Source organism: Lepidochelys olivacea, assembly GCF_965140295.1.
Source record: "Lepidochelys olivacea isolate rLepOli2 genome assembly, chromosome: 15".
NCBI classification, from domain to species: domain Eukaryota; kingdom Metazoa; phylum Chordata; order Testudines; family Cheloniidae; genus Lepidochelys; species Lepidochelys olivacea.
In genome coordinates, this window is record NC_140425.1 from 17,905,177 (window position 1) to 17,929,300 (window position 24,124).

The 24,124-nt window shown below is 45.0% G+C and overlaps 2 protein-coding genes across 2 annotated transcripts in view; both read left to right on the forward strand.

Moving 5' to 3' along the window:
• Positions 1-2,012, forward strand: part of LOC311531653 (septin-2) — a 61,190-nt gene extending 59,178 nt beyond the window's left edge. The window contains exon 13 of the mRNA XM_084649215.1: positions 1,134-2,012. The gene's annotated coding sequence lies outside the window, so the exon portion shown is untranslated. The remainder of the gene's footprint in view (positions 1-1,133) is intronic.
• A 6,494-nt stretch (positions 2,013-8,506) lies between these two features.
• The window catches only part of SEPTIN5 (septin 5), a 67,982-nt gene continuing 52,364 nt past the window's right edge, over positions 8,507-24,124 (forward strand). The window contains exon 1 of the mRNA XM_084648828.1: positions 8,507-8,533. Within this exon, the coding sequence (XP_084504954.1) occupies positions 8,522-8,533 (12 nt within the window). The 5' untranslated portion in view covers positions 8,507-8,521. The remainder of the gene's footprint in view (positions 8,534-24,124) is intronic.

Below are 24,124 nucleotides of genomic sequence, written 5' to 3' on the forward strand. Positions count from 1 at the left end.
TTTTCTTTTTGACTTCAGTGAGTTACTCTTGTTCGCTCCAGTGCTGACTCAGGTCCATGTTGCGTGGAAACATAAGGGTTTTGTTCCCAGGGTCTATGTTTATCAATGATTTGGATAATGGCATAGAGAGTACACTTATAAAGTTTGTGGACGATACCAAGCTGGGAGGGGTTGCAAGGGCTTTGGAGGATAGGATTAAAATTCAAAATGATCGGGACAAACTGGAGAAATGCTCTGAAGTAAACAGAATGAAATTCAATAAGGACAAATGTGAAGTACTCCATTTAGGAAGGAGCAATCAGTTGCATACATACAAAACGGGAAATGACTGCCTAGGAAGGAGTATTGTGGAAAGGGATCTGGGGGGTCATAGTGGATCACAAGCTAAATATGGGTCAACAGTGTAATGCTGTCGCAAAAAAAAGCGAACATCATTCTGGGATGTGTTAGCAGGAGTGTTGTAAGCAAATCACAAGAAGTAATTCTTCTGCTCTACTCTGTGCTGATTAGGCCTCAACTGGAGTATTGTGTCCAAGTTCTGGGTGCCAAATTTCAGGAAGGATGTAGACAAATTGGAGAGAGTCCAGAAAAGAGCAACAAAAGTGATCAGAGGTCTAGAAAACATGACCTATGAGGGAAGGTTGAAAACATTGGATTTGTTTAGTCTGGAAAAGAAAAGACTGAGGGGGACATAAGTTTTCAAGGATGTAAAAGGTTTGTTACAAGCAGGAGGGAGAAAATTGTTTTTCTTAACCTCTGAGGATTGGACAAGAAGCAACAGGCTTAAATTGCAGCAAGGGAGGTTTAGGTTGGACATTAGCAAAAACTTCCTAACTGTCAGGGTGGTTAAGCACTGGAATAAATTGCGTAGGGAGATTCTGGAATCTCGATCACTGGAGATTTTTAAGAGCAGGTAAGAAACACCTGTCAGGAATGGTCTAGATAATACTTAGTCCTACCATGAGTGCAGGGGACTGGACTAGATGACCGCTCAAGGTCCCTTCCAGTTTTGATTCTGTGGTTTTATGTTATACTCTTTGCTGTGATGAGTGATTCAAGAGTAAAACAACTTTGTCATTTGAGTTATTCTGTTGTTGTTTTCCATAATAAACTGTTTTCTTTTTCATTCATAGTGATACACGGTTCTCTTAAAAATGGATCAGTGCTTTATTCTGTTTGATGATGCTATTGAACACCAGTAACAACACTCAGATACGATGCTGGATGCAGCAAGACCTTGGGGAAAAAAGCAAGACCTTGGGGGGGGAAAAGTCTTGAAGATCGTGTTGTGAAACCATATTTTTTTTTATATATCCAACCTTAATCATGTTATATGTATCTTTTTTTGATCCTCTTGGTAATTATGTCTTCATGCTTATAATGTAGGTTTCTTATCCTTTCTATATCTTTTTATACAAAAACTAGTACACCACGCTGTTTGTTCTAGTCATTGTGAGTGGGTTTAACATGATGTATCACATTTCAGCTAGCTTATTCTTGACAATTTTGTGATAAAATACTAAAAAGAAAAAAATCTTGTGAACCGTTTACGGTAAATGTGTGTGTGTGCACAGCATTCTAGCTTTCATTTGCTTTGTCTTAATGGAAGCATTATATAACTTGTTACTAGTTTAGTCATAACTTTTCTCATATATAATATTAAAAAAAAAAGACACTCTTTGTAGGTTGTGCTTTTGTTTATTGTGGCAGGTGTATTTGCATAATGAAAAACAAAGGGTACAAAATGCTAATGCTACACCAGAGGTGACAGAGAAGCTGAGTTTCCTAAACCATTGTGCCTTAAGCCATGTGTTCACCCTGCATGCCAAATATCTTTCATGGATGCCTATGAAGACTTGTCTTCAGTTCTCAAATATTGCTTGCAAAAATTTCTATCAAAGGCATTTTTATCCTTCAGCCAACTGAGTGATGGCATGTACTGAGCTTTTTATATATCATGACACTAACTTCCCTTGGAGTTTTGTAATAAATTGAATGAACATGGAAAAAAAGTTGCGTGTGTTATCCTTTAATTTTAAATCACCTGGGCAGGTTAATAACCAAATCCATGTACAGCACTCTTTATTTTTTTTTTTAGGGGCTCGAGTGTTTATCATGAAGATGGAGCCTTTTTCTTAGGGCTTGTCTAAACACACAAGTTACACCAAGTTAGCTGAAATTAGTTTTGGTACCTGATTTCAATGGGAGTTCAGCACCCACCCCCCCCTTCGGTGCCTTTGAATATCCTGCTTATCTGCGTCTTTACAGGCCTAAATACTTTTGAAAATCTGCCCCCCAGACCTTGTTATGAACAAATGAGTGTTGTGATGTTTGTGTTTATCGAATGTGTGGGCTTCACTTGCACTTCTTGTTATCCCGTGTGCACACACAGGAGCGTGTTTAGTAAATGTGGCATGTAGACCATTTAATACAGGAAAGCGTTCTGTGCTTAACTGGGACATCTCTTGGGAAATTGATTTACTCTAATGCGAGTGAATGGTAATTACTACTGCTTTATCAGGACAGTGTTGACAAACAATTTGCTTCATGGGGATCTGTATTTTGGCTGTATTAAGCAATGTTAAACTGGGAAATGGTAAGCTCCAGTGTTAATAGAGAAGCTGCCAAAGTGAAGTTAAAGGGAGAAATGCCATGAATGACTTTGTTCCTGTATTTAAACCTCTCTAATTGGAATTCTAGACCTGTCTACTGAGATCCCAAGTGATGGGGGTTTTACTGTAAGCTTGTCTCTGACAAGTTGAGGGGATGAACATTCAACTAGGTGAACCTATGGATTCTTCCTATGTCATATTTCTAAAGTGCTATTGCAGTACTGCATGTTCTACAACTATCCTAAATTTCTACACCACCTATTTGTGCTCATGGAAATCAGGAGACTACTAAGGCCTTCACCTCTAATCTAAGGATAGCTGCATGCCATGGGAGGTAATATGAAAGGTGTCTCTGTCAGAGCAAATGGAGGCCAGACTTCCAGAAGTATTTAGTGATTTTTGGGTGCCCAAATAGATATATTTTTAAAAGGCCTGATTTTCCAGAAAGTGGCAAGCATCCTCCTTCTGAAAAATCAGGCCTCTTTCATATTTTAATTTGGGCAACCAAAAATTGAGGCATCCAAAATATTCAGTCACAACTGTGCTTTTTGGGTGGGAACTCCAATTGAACAAGCTTCATAAGCAAATAACTAGTGGCTGATGCTTCTGACTGTATCATTTTTGGAGTCTCATCAGGGATACTCCAGATTAAGAAATTGGAATTGAATAAGGGTCCAGTGATACTCCGTCCCATGCCTGATGACCTTTAGTTGAATCCCTTCAGTGTTTAAATTCATAATATTTTGAAGTATTGTTTCATTTTAGTATGATATCTTTCTTCCCTGGCAACATCTACAATGATTCTTCAACTACATTTAGAAGTTTGCCTTTATTCAAACCCTCACAGTTTATCAAGAGGAACATATATTCATTAAACCAATTTTTGTTGTTGCAAGATGCCTGTTAGAGTAACTCTCTTGAGCTGCAGATTTTGATCCTGTTTTTCCACTATGCTGTCACTCCTGGCAGGGCAGTGTTAGTGTCAAGTACTGAATAAAGTCCATTTTCCTTTGTGGACTCCACACAGGTTTTATCGGAGCGGATGTGAAGCTTTCCAGTATTGTGGGACAAAAAGCCTGCATATGTCTGTTTTAAAGGCTGTCTTTAGCAGGATCTGAGAGAGCATGATTACAATCTGTTCAATCTGCATTGCATTTAAAATTCTGTGGCAGACTAACAATTTATGAAGCTGATGATTGGATTGTTGGTGCCTTTTGCTGTGTGGTGAAGACTAATGGCTTGTGGTTGTCTAGCATCCTTAAAGGAGCAAATATGGAAACAATTACTGTACTTTGAAAGATTTTTTTCTGATGGTTGAATCAATGAATGAAAATGAATTTGGGATGATTTCATAGGGGTTTTTAAAACATGTGTATGAGATGGCCAACCTCCAACTTTACAAGTCTTTCTGTGTTTTGATATGGGGTGGGTTGAGATGACAGAATAGCTGAAGTAATGGCCACAACAAGAACTTGAAGCCAGTGCTATAGTATGTGTGCCAGGTTTGGTCCAACATATGGAACATCTATGTAATTATTAGTGCAAGTACATCTATCACTATACAAAATGCTTGTGTATTGTGCCCAAGAATCATGTATTATAGTACACACAGAGGAAGGCCACATACCTAAAGTCAGGCTTCAACAATGGGAAAACTGATTGAACTGTACGTAAACCTATCCTGCTCTTATATACAGTCTGTTTATCAATAGCTGGTATGAATTCATGGTGTATTCTTTTGTGAAGGAGTTAGTAATCTTAAAGGTTTCAGAGTAACAGCTGTGTTAGTCTGTATTCGCAAAAAGAAAAGGAATACTTGTGGCACCTTAGAGACTAACCAATTTATTTGAGCATAAGCTTTCGTGAGCTACAGCTCACTTCATTGGATACATCCGATGAAGTGAGCTGTAGCTCACGAAAGCTTATGCTCAAATAAATTGGTTAGTCTCTAAGGTGCCACAAGTACTCCTTTTCTTTTAGTAATCTTAAAGTACCCCATAGGTAATAGCCCTTGTCTGCTATAAGATTTTTGGGGACTGATGTTTTTTCTTCACAGGTACTGTGGCTTGGAAGTCGGTGAGAACTGCTTCTTTAGAAATCAGGTCTCTGGAGACTCCCATGTGTGTCCCTTACCATTAATATGCTGTATATTTACTCTCTAGTACTGTCCCTAAATTACAGTCTAGTTCTGCTTGCCTGTAGAGGGTTTTGAATTCATCTAGGCTCATGATATGACAGTCCTGTCTCCCTATAAAACACTGCACTTCAATTGGCAGAGTTTTCAATCACAATACCACCTCTTAAAGTTGAGTAATGGAAACATGGCAAATTGCTACTCTGTACAGTGTTTTTGTAGGGGGGGAAAGCTTGACTCATATTGTATCTCGAGGTAATATGTTAAATCACAGAGCATGTATTTTCTAATTGATCCAGTTAAAAAGACAGCCATCTCAATGGGGGTTCCTCTCTCTAATTTCTGTGGTTCTGCTCATTATTAACAACTGTTTCTTGCAATGGGTTATTGACAACTGTACTGCATGTCATAGACTCTGATCCTGCAAATACTTACACCTGTACATAACTTTATGCAGATGTGTCCCAGTGACTTTAGTGAGAGTAGTCATGTACATAAAGTTAAGCATGAGTGTAAGTATTTGCAGGATCAATGATATTGAACACAATTTTCATGTTGGTACTAACACTTCCTTTTCCAGTCATTAACATTACACTTCAAAGGCTGCATTACTGTAATGGTAAGGTAGCACAGTTAAAATCACAGTCAGGAAATACAAAAGTTAAGGTTCCAGCAACAAGATAATTAATCTGTGATTACACATGTGCTTTCTACTCACCTTGCTAAATGAATGAATTTACAAGACTGTAGGTTCTTTGGAGTAGGTTCTTTGTCTTTACTTACGTCTCTACTGTGTGTAGCACAATAGGGCTTTGACCTGACTGGGTCTCTGCATAATATAAAAGTTTTACAAAATGAAGGGGTCAATTAAAAACTTTAAATGTGAAAAAATCCTCATGAAGGCAATACTTTCATAGATCCATAGGTTCTAAGGCCAGAAGCACCCATTGTGATCATCTAGTCCAGTGGTTCTCAACATATTTACCATTGTGGGCTGCATATGCAGCTCTCTGTGTTATCTGGGCCGCATCCACATAATGTATATACAGACGCTCCACGGGTTACGCAAGACCCGACTTACGCAAATTCGCACTTACGGAAAAAGTTCCGTAAGCTAGAAATAGGAGGTGGGTGTTTTTTTGTGCAATGTTTGAGTATACATTTCTGACTTGTGCAAAATTTGAGTTACGCAAGGCTTTCCCGAAGGGAACGACTGTGTAAGTCGGAGAGCGTCTGTACTACCTGTATGGCCTGGAAGTTGTCACATGGGCCACAGCTGTGTGCTGATTGGGCTGCAAGCAGCCCTCGGGCTGCAGGTTCGGAACCACTGATCAAGTCTGTAATACGAGCCATAGAATTTACCCAAAATAATTCTTAGAGCATGTCTTTCAGAAAAACATCCACTCTAGATTTAAAAATTTGGCAGTGATAGAGAATCCACCCTTACCCTTGGTAAGTTGTTTCAATAGTTAATTATTCTCATGGTTAAAAAGTTATGCTTCATTTATGGTCTGAATTTGTCTAGCTTTCACTTCCAGCCATTGGATTGTGTTAGCCCTTTCTCTAAGGTTGCACAGCTGTAGAATCTGGGAAAAGTTAAGCTCTGTTAAAGGTATATCATAAAGCAACCAGGAAACCCTTGTGTGGTAAAAGAATAGTCTTTCTTTTCTAAATTGATTCTTATACTGTGCCCATTACCATAGTTTGCCTTAAAGAGGTTACTGTCTTGTAAATTAATGGGTCTACTTTTCTTCCTTACCTAATGTGTTTTTCCATGTGCATCCCTTGCACAGTAAAACACTGTTAAATTGTAACATCTGCAAGGGTATAGAGGTCTCAAATGACCTAACTGTATTAATTGTTGGCAATTGAAGAAACCTAGTAACGGTCCTTAGTGAGGATAACTTATGGTGGAGACTTGATGTTCCAACTGCAGTCTTTGGATGCTTTTTAAACCAGCCTGGGAAAACTCACAGAAGTTGGAAATAGTTGGCTCCCTTTTATGTTAATTCACCAATGATTCCACTGACCCTTAAATTTTAGTAGTTCCACTGTAGGGAGCAGTCAAACATCTATCATTTCAGCTAACACTCTTTTTATTTTAAAGTAAAATAACCTTCCCTGTGCTAAGAAGCAAATGTCCTGTGTCCAGGAAAAGGTGGGGGTATGGGTGGGGCTGGTTGCATGAAAGTGGGGTGTAACTCCTCCACCCTTCCCCTCTGATATTTAACAGGCCTACCAGAAGGAGGGTGCCCAGAGCGCAAGTATGAAAAATCAGGACACAGTTTTGGGAGGGGGGGGGGAAGGAGAGGGTAGAGTTGCATATAGAATAATATTGGGATAGTCCCACTAATAGTAGAGGTCGGGTCCAAGTTTAAAAATCCCTTTGCATCTCCCCCTTGGTAGGGTGGGTGATGATTTAAATCTTATTTGCAACGAGCATCCATTGTGCACCTTGGAGAAACCCACCCCCAGGGGCTGCTGCGGCGGCTTGTGCACGGGGGGGTGGGGCGGGTAGGGGGATGCCTCTCTGCTGGAGGGAGAGGGTTGGCTGCGGGATGGGTTTTTAACGCGTGGGTGGGGGCAGCCGCCGCCCAGGCCCTGCAGGCTGCGGGGGGGGGGGGGGCCGGCGGAAGGGCCGAGCGCGGGCGCTGATTGGCTGCGGGCTGGGCCGGGCCGGGCGGCACGAGCGCTCCCGGGGGCCAGCCCAGCTCAGCCATGCAGCGGCGCGAGCTGACACGCGCACGCGGAGAGCGCTCTTGGCTGCGGGGCGCCCGGCGAGCCGCTGTCTCTGCAAAGCCGGCGCCGTGAGCACCCGCCGCCGCCGCCCCCCGCGCAGGATGAGCACCGGCCTGAGGTACAAGAGCAAGCTGGTCAACCCAGGTGAGCGGGGTCTTGGGGGGCTGCGTGGGGACCGGGGGCTCCGGGGCTGGGCTCTGCCTCCCTGGCTCACGCCGTGTCTTCTCGCTTTCTCCCCCTCTGCCGGGTTCCCCGATGGGCGCCGCCGCCGCCTCCTCCTCCTCCTCCTCTGCTGCGGCGCGAACACGGATCGCCTTGCAGAAGAAAAACAGGTAGGTGGGGCTTGGTCCTCCCCTGCCTCCCGCCCCCAGACACCCTGCCCCGGGGCTGGCAGGAGCGACCCCGGCCCGGCCGCATTGCTGCGGTGGGGGGTGGGCGATCAGCCGTGGGGTTCCCCCTGGCCCGCCCATGCAGCGAGCGGGGGGCGGGGGCGCTACCTGTCTAGCCCGGGATCGCTGGGTTTGTTTCTTCTTTGGCTGCATCCCGTGCAATAGACCGTTAGCCCCCGTCCCCCTGGGCGTGCGGAGCGGGCTGGGATGCAGCGGGGCGCTCGGGATCCGAAGCAGACATTGCAGTATTCGGAGCACGTCCCCCTGTCAAACCCCTTCCCCACACCCCGTCTATGCACAACCCTCCCCCCCCCTTGTTATTCCTCTTGATCCTCGTCTCCAGCCGCAGAAATGGGCACGCTGGGGACATCGGCTTCCATTCGCTCTTGGGAGACGTGCGGGGAAAGGGAGGGTGATGTAATCAGATGACATCAGCAGGTTTTTGGTTCTCTATTTGGTCTTTGGGAGGATTACGGTGGTTTTATAGGAAGAGGCATTTGCTCTCCAGTAAGCATGACTTCTTGGGTAGGGAGCGAGCAGCAGGGTCCTCCGGTGTGTGCTTGAACACCCACCATCATGGACAACCTTTGATGGGAGATAGAGGCAGGGCCTGCCTGTCTGCAGTGGATGGAGCTAAACTGTATTCCATGAGGACCCAGGTAGGCAGTAGGAGGAGACAGTTAACACATGGGGATGCTACTAAAGATTCTGTCAGCATTAATGCCCCTATTCCCACCCTTCATCCTCCTGCCAGTTGCATTTTGGATGTTCCCTCTTGATTAGTCCTTCCTGTCCCAACGGGATTCTAATTCACTAGACAGACCCACACACCCTATAGCTTTCTGCCTGTTGAGGGATCCTGTAACACTGTACAGCCTTGTGCTCCATAAAAATGCAACTTGTTGGACGGCAACCCAGGAGTTACCTAGTCCTTGCAAAAAAAAAAAAAAATTTTTTATGTAGCACAGTCAAGCACTGTTAAAAAGCTCTTGTGCATTTCTTGTAGCTGATGATCGTTTGAAAGGGTGGGGAAATAAAATAAATCCAGTGATAGTGTGGTGATGGAAGCTTGGTAAATGTGTTTTTTCCAAACCTGAAGTGTATCACCAACATTTTCCCCTTCCGTTTTATTTTGAGGCTTGTTTCCCCCTCTCCCTCGCCCTTATCTTGAAACATACAAGTTCTGCAATTGTAGTAAAGCCGGATCAAGCTGAAAATCAGCAAGAGAATTGCGAATCTTAGCTTGGAGAGATCAATTATAAAAATGTGTGTAGATTTCTGTTTTTTTGTTTTTTTTAAAGGGAACATTTCTGTGTAAGCCTCTTTTCTGCTCACTCCCAGTGAAAAAAGTAAGGCAGGGATGATGATGATTAATTAGTTATGATTATAGTGTGTAGAAGCCCCTATCATGCTGCATAAAAATAGTTCGATATAGTCCATGCTCCAGAGAGCTTACAGTCTAAATAGGTAAGTCAGACAAAGGGTGGGAAGGCAAATAGGTATGGGGAAGTGAAGTGACTTGCCCAGCATTACACAGGAGGTGAGTAGTAGAACACAGGTTCCCTGACTCCCAGGCTAATGTTCTATCTACTAGACCACATTTTATATTTCAACATGTCACTCTGCAGCAGAGAGTGGTTTTCCGCTGTAGAAAAGCTGGCCTGGCCTCATATATACACAGATACTTGCATATATATCCCTGTGTTTATATGGAGAATATAGCATGGGCCTTGGGTGGAAGAGCACGCTTAATTATGAGTTTGTGCCAGCTGCATTACTCATGAGTGGTGGAGTGAAACCAAGCTGTGAAAACAAAGCAATCTGCTGAAATGAGGGTAAACATCTAAATATGTATCAGTCAGTTAATATCCTTATTTAACCAGGTTAAATCCTTCCAGAACAGGTTTTCATTTACAGTGCTGACCCGTTTAAGATAGAATCACACATGGTGGCAGATGATAAAAAAAATGTACCCAGGCTGTACTTTTATGCCACTATACTGGCTCCTCAAATTTAATACAAAAGCCAATTCTATAAATACCCTCATAGAATAACAGTCTTCAGAGAAGGCAATAAGAAATCACATTACAAGTATGGTATCATTCAATAAAAATCTTATATAAAATGTTATCTTAATGCCAGTGTCAGGTGCATCATACAACTGATCTAATCTAGGTCTGAGAAATCAAACAGAATGATTTCAGAGGATATTGTACTATATTTGGTTTAGACCCGTGCTATCTTAGGACACTGGTCAGGGAAGTAGTTGGTGGTTATACAGTGCCTAGCATAATGGGGCCTAGATCCATGAATGGAGTCCCTAGGTGCTACCATAATACTGCTAATAAATCACAGTAGACTTCCTTTCTTGGAGAGGATATGAGTGCTTTCCAAGGAACCTCCTGTTAATTGCTAAGTTTGGGCCTGAGCCTGTGCCACTGAAGCCATTAACTTCAATGGGCGTGGGATCAAATCGTTTGAGAGGAAGGATGGTGGGTTAAGGCAGTGAACTGGGACTCAGGAGATCAAAGTTCAATTTCCAGCCTTGATGCACTTTCCTACGTTACCTTGATTTAAGTCATTTAATCTCCCTCATTTTGCCAACTGTGAAATGGAGGTACCACTACTTTCCTGCAGCGGGGTGTTATGAAGGTAAATCCATAAGTACTTGGGGGGGGCAATCTTGGATGATGAGCTATCCTGTAAGTATCTAGATAGAAGGTATTGCCTTCTCACCGGAAGGGAGATCAGGTAGAGGTGGTGACACGGCTAATGAGACACAAGCCCTTGTGCAGAAGGGAAGATCTCTGGTGTAAACATTCCTACACGAGAAATGAAGCAATTTGTATAAAGAATGTGTTGAGCAGTGAGCCAAGAAGCACAAGTGCAGCTGATGGAGACTCTCTGCCAAAGCCTGAGGGCTCACTGTGGGTGGAATGCAGGTGAAACTGAGCACCTGGCTGAGTGGAGCGGATTGGCAGGCTCCCTCTGAACCTGCCTCTCTGACTTTGTTTGGGGTGGTTCCTTGTTGTGTCCCTGGAGGTTGGCTTCTGATGACTCAAGGCTGTTGTGTAGCCCAGTGCTCTTTGAAGTGATGGTGGTGTGTTTAAAAGTCTGTTAATGTGGGCAATGTCCTTTTTAAACTGGGAGGGTGAGAACCTGTTCTTACAGTTTCTCTCTCACCCACATGAAATTGCTGAGTTGTTTGGGAGTGGAAGTATGGATTAGCTAGTGGATCCAGTTCTCTTAACGTGGTTGAAAATACAGTTTGTGCCTTCACATCCAGCTCTGTCCCTTTCCTTCCACTGCCACAATCAAAGGGTGACTCTTGGAAATGGGTCTGTACTGATCATTAAAAGTATATATTTGGGTAAAGTGTGTATGAAGGATGCTGTACAAAAGACAGCACCTGAATGTGTGTAGAGGGGTGGTTTGAACATAAGTCTTGGCATCAGGAATTGTTATATTCAGTGTAATGAATCAGTTCTCCCCAAAGTAATGATTGGCCTGAAAATCATGAGATTTGAAATGCATTTGAAAATAATGCATTATTGGGTTGGGTTTTCATTTACTTTCTGGTTCTTGAATCTTTAGTTTTCACGTTTTCAAGCTATTATCTGAAATCAGGATGGCTGGAAACTTAAAATGGAAATAAGGTGTAAAGAAAACCCTCAGAGATCAGAAGTGTAGGTGACATTGTCACTGACTCCCTCACAATCAAGCGCGAATAAGTGTCCCTGTCTGTAAAATGGGGATAAAACTATTCACTTCACTCTGGTGTTGTGAACATGGATTAGCTGATGTTTGTGAAAAGGGCAGTATAAATGCTAAGGCCTCCAATCCTGCAAGCAGCTTCTTGTGGGCAGATTCTTGCCTGTGCAGAGTCCTGTTGAAACCCATGTCCGAACAGCTTGCAGGACTGGGACCTGTTCATATGCATCTTTCAGTGTCGCCAACTCTCATGATGAATTGGTGTTTTTCTGAGAGCTCCAGCTCCTAGTGGGGTCACATGATTTTGTGAGACACTGAGCTTTCATTAAGAAAAAAAGAGTTTCTAGCCCTAATGTTAGTGGAGGAAAGCTTCAAAATGTGGCCCGAGTCCCAGGTGCAGAAACCACAAGACAGGTAAACAGAACCCTACATCTCTTTGGCTTAAAAAATCAGGAGAGATTTAAAAAAATAATCTCATGATTATGTAGGGCCCCACTCATGATTTCTTGAATGGTTGGCAATACAGGGTTGTATTCAGACACACGGTGTGTTAGTTTTTCATTTCAAATATGTTGGAAGATTTTTATTTTTATTTTTTTTTTTTTTGCTGAAGATGGGGTTTTATTTGCAGTTTGGTAAATGGTGGGTTTTTTTGTTTTTTTTTTTGGCCAGAGTTTTACAGTTTTTCATCGGTGTGTGGGTTAGTTTGTCCCTGATACACGGTTGCTTAACTTAGACTCCGACTCTATTGACATCTGTTCCAACCTATTAATTCTCACACTTGGCTCCACTTCCTTGGCTTCCAAGAACAAGCTGCTGGAACGGGAGCAATGAATTGATCAGAGTCCTGAGGTAAACGCTGGAAATGGTCTGAAAGCAGCACCTCTTTGCTTATTGGTTTTCTACCGTCTGTGTAGCTTGGCCGGAGGTAGCAGAGGGGTGGAAGATTTGCACCTCACATCTCTGTCAGCTGTGGTGTGTATGCTGTGATTTTCTTTGGTTCAACTAAAAAGGCAGATTGCTGCATAGCCTCCCAAAGCAGACAACAGTTCAGTGCTAAGCACGGCTGTGTCAGGGGCTGGAATAGGGTGGGGGCTACAGTGTGTCAAGAGGTTCAGCCCTTGCCTGGATCGCCTTCTGTCATGCATCTGTCCATACAGTTTTATTGCGGGGGCCCCCTGCCATGCACAGATGGTCTATTCTGGGCAGGGAAAGCCTGGCCCATGCAAGACTTACTGTAGTGGCATCTGATGTTTTCTTGCATGACTTCTGAAGCAGGGGTAGCAAAATGAGGTCCGTGTACAGGTGGCTTGATCATACTGGTCCAAGCTGCTTGAAATCTGGGCACAGATCCTGTCGAATGGAATGATGCTGCCGTTCTTATTTCAACTCGTCAGTTATTCATGCTACAAATGGATAAAGTGGCCTGCAGGGAGGGCAGAGAAGGGGTTGAGCCGTTGGGGCACGTGCTGAGTCGTACAAGTACAGCCCAGCAGTTTATGAAAAGGAGAAGTAAGAATTTTCTGACTGGATTTTCTCCTGCCAACTTCCACAAACCACTCAGCCACTTGTGCACGTGTCAGATATGTAGCGGGAGGCTTCCAGGGCATGCTGCTGGGGCTTGTAGATGCTGTGGAGGAGAATTACAGGGACATTGTCCAGACTTTTAGATGCTGAAGAGCATGTTTAGGGCCTGATCCTGCCCTCACCGAAGTCAATAAAGCAGGATCCAAGCCTTGTTTAGGTCCTGTAGGTGGTCTAGAGCAGCGTTTCTGAACGGGTGGGTCACAAGAGGCAGTGCGGGGTTGCGAGACATTGGAAGTGTTGTTACAATCTAAAGCAAAGCAAATCTCGCTCTCCCCGCTTTTCACACTGTCAACCTCTCGAAATGCATGCACAAATACATTAGCTAGGGTTAGCACGGATCCTGTTAGTTACAGTAGAACCTCTGAGTTCTGAACACCAGAGTTACAGACTGTCCAGTTAACTACACACCTCATTTGGAACTGGATGTACACCATCAGCCAGGAGCAGAGACTCAACAACGCAAACAAAGTACAGTGCTGTGTTAAACGTAAACTGCTTAAAAAAAAAAAAAGGGAAAGTAGCATTTTTCTTCTGCCTGGTAAAGTTTCAAAGCTGTAGTAAGTCAATTTTCAGTTGTAAACTTTTGAAAGAACAACCAGAATATTTTGTTCAGAGTCACAAACGTTGGAGTTACGAACAACCTCCATTTCCGAGTTGCTTGTAACTCTGACGTTCTGCTGTACTCTTATGGTAAATGTAAAGGGATCACACAATTTTTTGATCTTGAATAAGGAATTGCCAAGCTGAAAAGGCTGAGAAAATGTTCCAGAGAGAAAAGCAAATGTATCCGTTCACTATGTTCTGGATAGTTTTTGTCGTCCAACTTCTTCTTTAGTCGCCTAATGGATTGTATTTTTAAATATTTGGAAATCCTATAAATCAGACAAAAGGCATATTCAGCCAGCTAATCTCCCTGCCGCCCCCCGACAGTGCATGATTGTACCCTACCATATATTTCTTACTGCTTTGCCCAGTTTCATTTTAAATATTCCAAGCAGCGGGGCTTCCGCTGCTTTCCTGGGGACATGCTCACAATTTTCATTAGGCTAAATTCTCCTTTACTTACCTTCATTCTGTTGCACCTAGTGATTCCACGAGTACCATGCCAGTTCAGCAACGCATTTAAGCATGTGCTTAGTGCTTTGCTGACTCAAAGCCTAGATAATTCCTCTCTGTCCTTAATGTTTCTACATTTTGTAGTCAGTTTTCATGTCTCCCAGTGTAGATCCCACTTAGCCAAGTCATGGTATCAGGGGAATCTTGTCTTTCCTCATATGTCAGTCCCTCCAGTTAATGCATTTGTGTTGCTCTTATCTGAGCTCCAGTATGCAAGTAGCGGGGATGCTCGCATGGTCAACACCTGTACTTTGCAAACATTCTGCCCCAGGAGCTGAGATTTCTGTCGCATCATGTTATCTCAAGCCCTTTGAGAAAAGGAAATCCTAGGTCTTGGTGCTAAAGGGTTAACGAGCAGAAGCCAGTGTCCTCTTGAACTGTATTGCTTCACTAGGCCTGGTGATTGAGTTATTGTAGCAGCAAAAGGTGGTGTACAGGAAAACCACAACGAATAATTATTCAATACTTACAGACCAAATACAAGAGGTGTTTTGAATACATACTAAATGGAGAAAATCTGCTAAGTATTGTGTGTGTGTTGGCAGGAAGTTTCTTGGTACATGGAATAATTCTCATGTGAGCAGGTTTGTGTGTGTCTGTATCTGCAGTGTGGTTAGCCTTGAAGCGTAGGAAAAAAGACGTCTGTTTTCTGTCACACATTCCTCTTGTATGGTGAGTTGTGCAATGTCCCTGGGCTGTAGAGCGGTTCACACCGTTTGTCTTCATGGAGAATGTGCTGCATATCTGTGATCGAGCATGATATGCTGCATGGCTGCAGTGGGGAATAGGGTCCCAAAATGTACGTACCCACCCTGTTAGTACATGGATTACTGTTATTCCAAGGCTGCTCTGCCCCACGCATTTAAATTAAACAAAAAATAAAATAGTGGATGGTATCGTATACTGACAAGTTGCATTTGTGCGTCATGTCACCCTCTAGTAGCTAGGCTATAGACAGACTAAAGGACATACTATTACCACTGCTCAAGTGGGGAAGATCTGTACTTTTGGGGTGTAAAGTCCAGGTTGCTAGGTTCCAGCTTGTTAGGAATGTGTGAGAGATTGTGTCTGCAGCCTCTGAATTGCTTCTAGTTGGACTTTCTGTCATTCAAAACTAGATCCCATCTTGCCCCTTCTCAGGGATAATCAGGGCCTCTCACTCCCAAAGCTAACCTGTGAGACTCTGTTCATTTCTGGATACCTCCATGCCAGAACGATGTCAACAAATTGGAGGGAGTTCAGAGAAGAGCAATGACAATGATTAAGGGAGAGCAGGAACTGGCTGACTGAGGAAAGCATGGCCAAATGCTAGCCAGGGGATACGGAGAGGAAGTGAAACCGTGCACAAGTAACTGAAAGGGAGTGACCCCTTTCACCAAGGAGGGAGGAGAATAGTTGTGGGGTGAACGGGTTTGGTAGAACTTGCCAGGCATGAAATTAAACAAAGAGAAATTGTGGCTGATGTATCAGATGTTTTCCAAAGGTGGAATCACAGATTGTGGAGCAGCATCCATAGGGACATAGGTGGGGGCTGGGGTGTTTAAAACTCAGCTGGCCTGGACGCTGTAGGGAACAATCCCACACTGGCAGAGGGAAAGGCTATGGGAACCTCCAAGATCTTTCCATCTCTAATTTCTGATTCAGCGAGCTTGGGGCTTTCACTCCCCTTTTCATTATGAGCTGTTCTTTTGTCCCTATGCAGTAATCTCTTTCCTCCTTCCACCCGCAAAGCATCATCTATGTACAGCTGGTGCTGCTGTCTGAGCTTGAGCGGCTTCCTCTGACACTGTAGTGTTGACCCTATGCTAGCCACAAGGGGGTGCAAAAGCGCATTGATGGTCGCACCCTTCCCTTCCTGCCTGGCTGCTGAGCACTTGGCTGCACCAAACTGAGAAGCCCGAGGACCTGGGTCCCTCCTGGCTCCAGCTGTACTGCTCAGCTGCTTTTTGTGCCGTTTCCTGAAATGTTGGGAATGACTTATTATGCTTTTGCTTTTATCGACTACATGTGGTTGTGTGGGTGTGGAGTTGGAATGCCCTGCCTGAGCTGGTGGAGTTCGTGCTGCTCTCCCAGAGTGATTGCTGGCAGGGGTTTCAGAAAATAAACCACAGAATCCCATGTGGGAGCTGTGGGAGACTAGACACAAACAGTGAACCCGTCCCACTGGCCTCTGGACATTCTTGGTTTGTAAATAAGAGCGAAAAAATGATCCACTAAAGCAGGACTATGGGACAAGTTCTCCCTCCTGCTTTCTGCAACGGGAAAGCCATGTTCGCACAGGAATGGTTTAGGCACCAGAATCTTTTGGTTGCTGCATTTCATTTGTTTGTTGCACTAGCAATCCGAGGTCCCAGTCAGGAGCAGTGTGTTGTGCAAACACAAGAATACAATCTGATAGTTTGACTATTGAATGGTGCCTCACAGGTCTTTTTAAAATCAGCTCCCATGTAAGTCACTTTGCTTTCAACTGTTCAAATGTTTGTGTAGCCTATTAGCTATTTTCTCAGTGTGGGAACTTTTCTACTCATGCTTCTCACCCCATGTGCTATACATACACATGGAGAGTATATTTTCCCATTCAACTCCAACTGCAGCCTTTGATGATGATCTCTTATTTTAGGATTAATTAGATAGCCAGGTGCAACCCAGGACACTGCTCAGTTGGGTTCCTCTACATACCGTCCACTGTGACAAATTGCCGGCACTACTATGATGGGTCTCGCGCTTTCTCTTCTTGGGGGAGTTGGGGGTTCAGGGCATGGTTTCTTGCCCCTGAACTGGGTGCCTCACTAGTGCCCTAGAGGATGGGAGTGGAGAGGGAGGGACCCGGGCCTGCCCTCTACTCCGGGTTCCGGGTCCCAGCCCAGGGGCCCTAGGGATAGCAGCAAACCACTAGAACTAGCGGTTCCTTCTCCTGCCCTTCAGCTTGTGGGACTTCCTGCCCTCCCTCTGCACAAACCAGGTGTCCCTTTACCTAGGGTCTTGGTCTTCTTAGCCCACCGCAGCACTTCTCAAACTCTCCTCTGCTTCCCTCCAAACTGCTCTCTGCTCCAACACCAATCCAGTATGTTTCAACTTCTCCAAACTGCTCTTTGTGTCAATGCCAATCCACTCTGCTTCAACTCCTCCAAACTGCTCTCTGCTCCAACACCAATCCACTCTGCTTCAACTCCTTCTCTTGTCTGATTGAAGCAGGGGTTTTTTATCATGTGACTGGCTTCAGGTGCTTTAATTAATCGATAGCGAACTTTCTTCCCTCTACAGGGAATAAGGCTCCCTTCTAACACTCTCCTGCTGCCCTCTGGCCATGCTGTATCACATCATCTATATGGTATTTACGTGGGCCGTATCCCAGTAGTAGTCAAGCGCTTACAGCATCTAATGTCTCCTAACCCCCCTGTGAGGTAGGGCAGTGCTATTCTCTCCTTTCACAGCTGGGGAACCGAGGCGCAGAGAGACTAGGTGACTTGCTCAGGCTCACACAGGAAGTCTTGGTTGCAGCAGGGAATTGTACCTGGATCTCCCAAGTCCCACTGGACCATCCTTCCTTTCTCATAAATACTCTTCTTAGTCCCTAGCTAGTCACAGTTTGGCGCTCCGTTACAGTTTCAAAGGGTCTACAGCCTGTCCCTTTTGGGGGGTGTTAGCAGGTACTGGAAGTGCCAGTGAGCAGTTCTGGAAATAGCCCATCTGTTCCAATAATAATATTCCTCTAACTCCTTCCACTGGAAGATCTCAGAGCTCTTTGCACATGTTAAGAGTTCAATCCTACAAAGGGCTGAGTGCCTCCAGCTCCTACCGAAGCCGATGGGAATGGAGGATGCTCAGCACCCTGTAGGATCAGGCACTAATGACCTAAGCCTCACAGTGCTGGTGGAGGGAAGTGTTTGCACCATTTTACAGGCAGTGGGGCAACTTGAGGTCCAGCGCAGTTAAGCTCCAATTCACATGGCAAGTTAAGCTCATTCCACAGGCTGATGAGGACCTGATAGGTTCATTGCTCATTTGAAGAGGTTCCCCCGCCCTCCAAGGGAGCTCTTGGCAGTGTGCGTATTTATTACGAGAGAGGCAGGTTTTCAGGGAGAACAGTAATTAAACGCGTGGTGCTTGTTCACCTGCTATGTTCTGGGAGGTAAAATCAGGCATGTGCTTGGGAACAGATCCAGCTCGATGCCTGGCGCTCTGTATCCACTGGTTCATACGCTACTTTACTAGCAGGGCCGGGGTTCACAGGGACGCCCTGTTCTGTCAAAGCCAAGTCACAGCCAGGCTCAGAACATCCTCAGTTACTGAGCTGTTTGTTCTGGTACCAATGGCTGTGTTTGAGACGCACCTAACTTCACCTCAATAATTCTTCAGACCAGCGTAAGTAACCCAGCCTGTCGCAGCTCAAGCTAAGCGCTCCCCGGCTCTCTCTGCACTTGCAAGGTTCACAGGATCTGAAGTGACATCTCACAATGATTTTAATAAACAAAACAAACTGGGAAAGGATCCCAAGGCTTCCTCTGTGTCTCCTCTGTTCTGTGGCTCTATCTCTGGCACTTGAATAGAAAGGCCGCATGCCATCTGATTGCTCTGTGACTGTATTATTTTTAGAAGCCCCTTATACGACTTGTGAAAAGCCTTCCTGTTTGTTGTGGTAGGACCAGCCTTTGGCAGCTGCTCCTAGGCTCCAGCCAGTGCCAGGACCTTTGCTGTCTAGTTTGAATTGCTGCTCGCATCTGAGCATCTCTCTGGTTCCCCGTGGTTATGCTGTCATGGGCAGATGTCAGTCAATAGCGGGATTGTTTTCTTGGTAAACAAACATTAGTGTGTGTGGAAGGCACAGAGAGCTGTATGGACCGGTGGAACTGATAACTTGTATGTGGAGTGCACAGTCCCTGTCACGGCATGGTACATGAGGCTGGCTGGCCTGAAATTGGATCTGATCTAGTTTTTCTGTTTACAAAGTGCGTGTGACTTTTTGTAGTCGTATTTCATATGTGGAACTTTTCAAGCCAAAGAGCTTCTCAAGCATATGCCGTGTCCATCCAGGGGGGCTGGAGGGTAACACGCATCCTGTGCACAGCAGTGATGGGGGAGGAAATTTCGGCCAAGAACACCAAACCTGTGTGCTTATAACTGGTATCAAAGAAATGTCAATGTCCGGGTGGAACTGGCAGGCGGGATCTCTGTTTTCAGTTCCTAATGCGAAAGAGAGACACCCAGTGCATTTCATGGCGCTTGGTTTGTCAGCCTCAGAAGGGTGAAGGGTAGTGCTGACCTTGTGGGGATTGGATCTGGTAGAATCTATTGGTATTTTAAACCTGATGCTTACAGCTTAGAACCCTGTCCTTTGGGATTTCATTCCCCCCCCTTCCCCCCCCTTTAAAATAAATCCTTCAGTCTTTTTTCTTTTTCTTTATTTTCTTTAAGAAACCATAGCAGCAGCCCAGCCTTCATCAGCAACCCTACAATAATAAGCCAGTGTTTGTTCGCCTTGAAGAAAAACAGATCTCAGCTTTGCGCTCCCAGAGCGGTCGTTGTTTCTCCCTTCGTGCTCGTTTGAGTTTTATAATTATGGCAAAAATACCTTGATGGAGTATCCTGCAAAAAAGTTCCCTAAATGCAGGCCATGAAGTCAGCCTGGACCTGTTGATTAGATAATGTACCATGGGAACACCCAGTGCCAAAGAAAAGAGTGCAAGAGAGACGTGTTACGTGGTTGGATCACCTGAAATACTAGTCAGAAGCAGATTGTGTGTGTGTGTGTGTGTGTGTGTGTATGTATGTATGTATGTATCTATATTCTATCTCTCCCCCCCCCCTCTCTTTATTTTGTGTCTATACAGAACAAGACACTTGTCATTGTTAGATACATGTGGGCATGCATACAGTAACAAGTGACTTGGGCTGGCCCCCACCCCAGTTCTCTCTGCTCTGTTTGTCAGAAATACCAGCGTTACAACTCAGAAGCCATATTCTAACCCAGTCTTCCTGCCTGACATCTCCCTGGACTGTAGAATTTTCTCAGTCCCTACGTGGTGGGGAATGTCCCAGGCTACAGGGACCCTTGTAGCCAATTCCTAGATTCCAAGGCCTGAAGGGACTGTTGTGATAGTCTAGTCTGATCTCCTGCATAACAGAGGCCAGGGAACTTTACCATGCGCATCAACTCTGCGCTGGAACTGGGGAAGTGTTCTGATTAAACCTTCCTTGGCCACCAGGGTGTGTCTGTGATACGGGTCATTCAGGGTGTACCTGTGTGGGAGATTTGAATCTGTGACAGGGCCAGGGGGTGACAGTGGGGCAAAATGGAAGATTAAAGGGAAATACTCTTTTAGAAGAATTTTCGTGGTGTAAAAATACATCCAAATGTAGACAAGTGTGGCTAGAATGCTGGACTTGGACTCGGGAGATCTGGCTTCCAGACTGAGCTGCGTGACCTTGAGCAGGTCCCTTCTCAGCTCTCTGCCACAGTTTCCCCTTCCACACTTTTGTGTATCTTGTCTATTTAGGCTATTTGTACAATGCCTCACAACATGGGGCTCTCCTCTTGGTTGGGGCCTTGAGGTGCTGCTGTCTAGGGCTTGTACACACTATCACTTGTGTCAGTAAAACTTACTTTGCTCAGGGGTGTGAATAAGCTTTAACCGGAGTGACGTTACACTGACCTAAGCGCCAGTGTGGACAGCGCTATGTCGGTGCGTCTCACAGAGATGTGTTTATTATGCTGATGGGAGAGCCGTCATGCATCTAGTGTAGACTAGCCCTTATAAATGAAATAATACAATTTCCATCCTCTTTCGTAGGAGTCATATATCAAGGACAAAACAAGCTCTGACATGCACAAAGTTCTGGGCACGTTATATACCATACCTGCGCCTGGGGTTCACTTGGAGACATTTAGCCCTAAATTCCTTCAAAACATTCTGGTTTGACTTAGGTCTGCATCACAGGCTCCAAAAGTTATTGGAGGGGATCTAATCTGCTGTTGTACCTAATTCTGATTCAAGAGGCTTTGCGTGGTGGGTTAGCCTCTTGTGGTTACCAGTGGTCTGTTGTTGTTGTCACTTGCATGTACCATCTCTGGGCAGGGTGTGTGCGTGGGGGTGTGTGCATTTCCCTCTCTGTGAGGTATGTGTGGAGCTTGTTCTCAGTTAACCCATCCTACAAGCATCATAAGGCTGTCCTTTTAGCAGTGTGGCCGTTTCCATTTATTTTTGGGTTGCCTCTTAGCAAAACAGTTTAGTGAACACAATTTTTCCACCACATTTCTTCCAAATTCTCCGTAACAATAGGTACTGTTGTGCCTTGAGCTTCCAACAGCCACAGCGTTTACACTCAAATGATTTCCTGTCTTGTTTAATATCTTTTTTTTTTATTATTACTCCATTTCTTTTGACTTTTGAAAATCCTCTGTAGCCATTTCAGAGGTGGCACTTGCATGAACTCTGTTGTGCTGGTGTCTGCTTCCTTAGAATCTAATGCCGTTCGCTTTTTGTAAATTTTCACGAGCATTCATTTTGGAGGCAACACAAAAAGTCAGTGAAATCAACAATGATGCAGAAAGATATGCACAGTGGTGGGAAGGATTTGCAATTCCTCCAAAGCAATGTTTTATCAATGGGCCGTCATTAACAATTTTGCCACAGGGCAAATGGGGATTATACCAATGATTTTGATTGAATCAGCTTTAAATTATCATGGAAAAGAAGACGGAAACAGCAGCAAGACCAAAGACAAAAATATCAGCAAAGAACAGAGACTGTACCAAGAGCCTGAGCCATTATCTCATACCATGCAGTGATGCTGTCTGGTGTTTTATCACTACTTCAGGCGGGAATCTGACCCTCCGGATACATCGACAGTGGAAAAAACAAAACCGAACCTGCGGCAGCCAGTTTCAAAGCCTGGATCAGCTGAGTTTGGCTCGCACTGAAGGGCTAAAAATAGCAGTGTAGACTTGAGACTCGGGCTGGAGCCCAGGCTCCGAGACCTGTCCTTGTCACTGGGTTTTGGAGCCCAGGCTCCAGCCTGAGTATGAAGGTCTACACTGCTATTTTGATCCCCTTGTGCCTGACTTACTTGACGCGAGCTCTGAGTTGTTTTGGTGGGTCTTTTGTTGCAGCGTAGATGTACCCTGGATGATCTTTCTTGACTCGGTTTTGGTTTTAATCATTGGCTCCAAATACTGTTATGGTATCAGTGATGAAATTTACCAGTGTTACAGGACTAGGTTTTGAACGCTCTGTTTTTATGTTAAGATCATAATGCCTCTACTGATCCCATTCCTAAACACAAGCATAATGGGACCTCTGGGCATTTCAGCAACAATATGATGATTTCTATTATTATTTATCTATCTTGAGGCAGTATCCCAGTTGTGGACCCAGAACCACATTGCGCTAGGCGCGGCCCAAACAGAATGAAAAGACAGTTCCTGCCCTGGAAAGTTTATAATCTACATCATGTTACCAAATAATAATGAGAACCAACTTCTTCCATACTGCCCAGAGAGCTGACACTGGGCAGGGGAAGTCGGGACCTAGAGATGAAAAGCACCACTCTGAGAGTTCAGTGCTTCTGGAAATGCTCACGGCAGAGTGTGGCCATTTTCTAGGCCAGTTCATTTATTCAAGCCCTGCCACTGGCCTGAGCTAATACTGGGTCCACATGCCGTATTGCAATATTGCATCTTCCCTATCTCCCCCCACCATGTAACTCAGCTACGTTCTAGTCAGCGTAAAAGGGTCTGTTGCAAAACTTCTGACATCTCCCATGAATGGGCCTCTGCTGAGTAGTTTACACACCTAGTGCCATGAGCATAGTTGGCTTTTATGTGCTGTGGCCCATGGATTAGGCACGGCTGCCTCTAAGAAGGGGAAGAGAATTTAAGTTAGGAAAATACTGTGGGCGGGAGGTCCAGAGCTGCTCTGAATGGCCTTTTCATCTCAAGGCTGTACAATTCCGTAAGAGACGTCGATCTGTGAGCGGCTTCAAAGGGCTCTGGCTCCCCCAGTAGTTTTTATACCTCTGGAGCCGGGAAAAGCCCGTTTATGTGGCCCGGCTCTGTTGGGCTGTTTGCAGGAAACTTTCCAAGCCTGTTCATGTTGGCACAGGAAGCTTCCTTGCCGAAGCAGGGGTGTGTGAGCAGAGCTTGCATGGGACCTAGTACCAGGCCAGCCATACATCCTGGGGAGATGGTGCTTAGCCGGTCTAAGCAGAAGTAATAGCACCATTGTAAGGATCTTATTCATCTCCTTTACGTTTAAACCAATAATTGTGTCTGGGGCTGGTGGGAGATTCTGGACTGAGCACTGAGGGTATCCGGGTATTCTCACACACCACCAATGCCGTAGCTGTGACCTGGAGGGGCCGTCTTCCGAGACTGGGGTCTCCCCGTGTGACTGAGAGGCCTGCTTGTACCGGCAGTTTGTGTGAGCTGGGCTTCTCTTCCCTGGGAGCTTGGTGGAAAGTGGTTTCCTGTTGCGTGCCAGACAAGCGCCTTTGTGTGACTTTTCCTGCAGCCCCTTATGTGTAGACGAGGCTGTCAGTAAAAATCCCCCGGGGCCGCATCGTTGTCCTCCTTAAAACTGCCCTCTGCAGTGGCACCTACAAAGCCTTGACAGCAGTTTAGACCGCTGGGGTGCTGCTGCGTATCCCCGCTGTCTCGTCATTCCCACACATGTTCCTCCCTTGCTTTTGTCTTACACTTAGATTATGAGCTTCTTGGGACAGGAATTGTGTCTGTGCCTAACACACTGGGGCCTTGATCTCTGACTGGGGCCCCTAGGAGCTACCGCAATACCAACAGTGGTCAGACTGGAATGCTTTGGGGTCGTTGCTGACCTAGG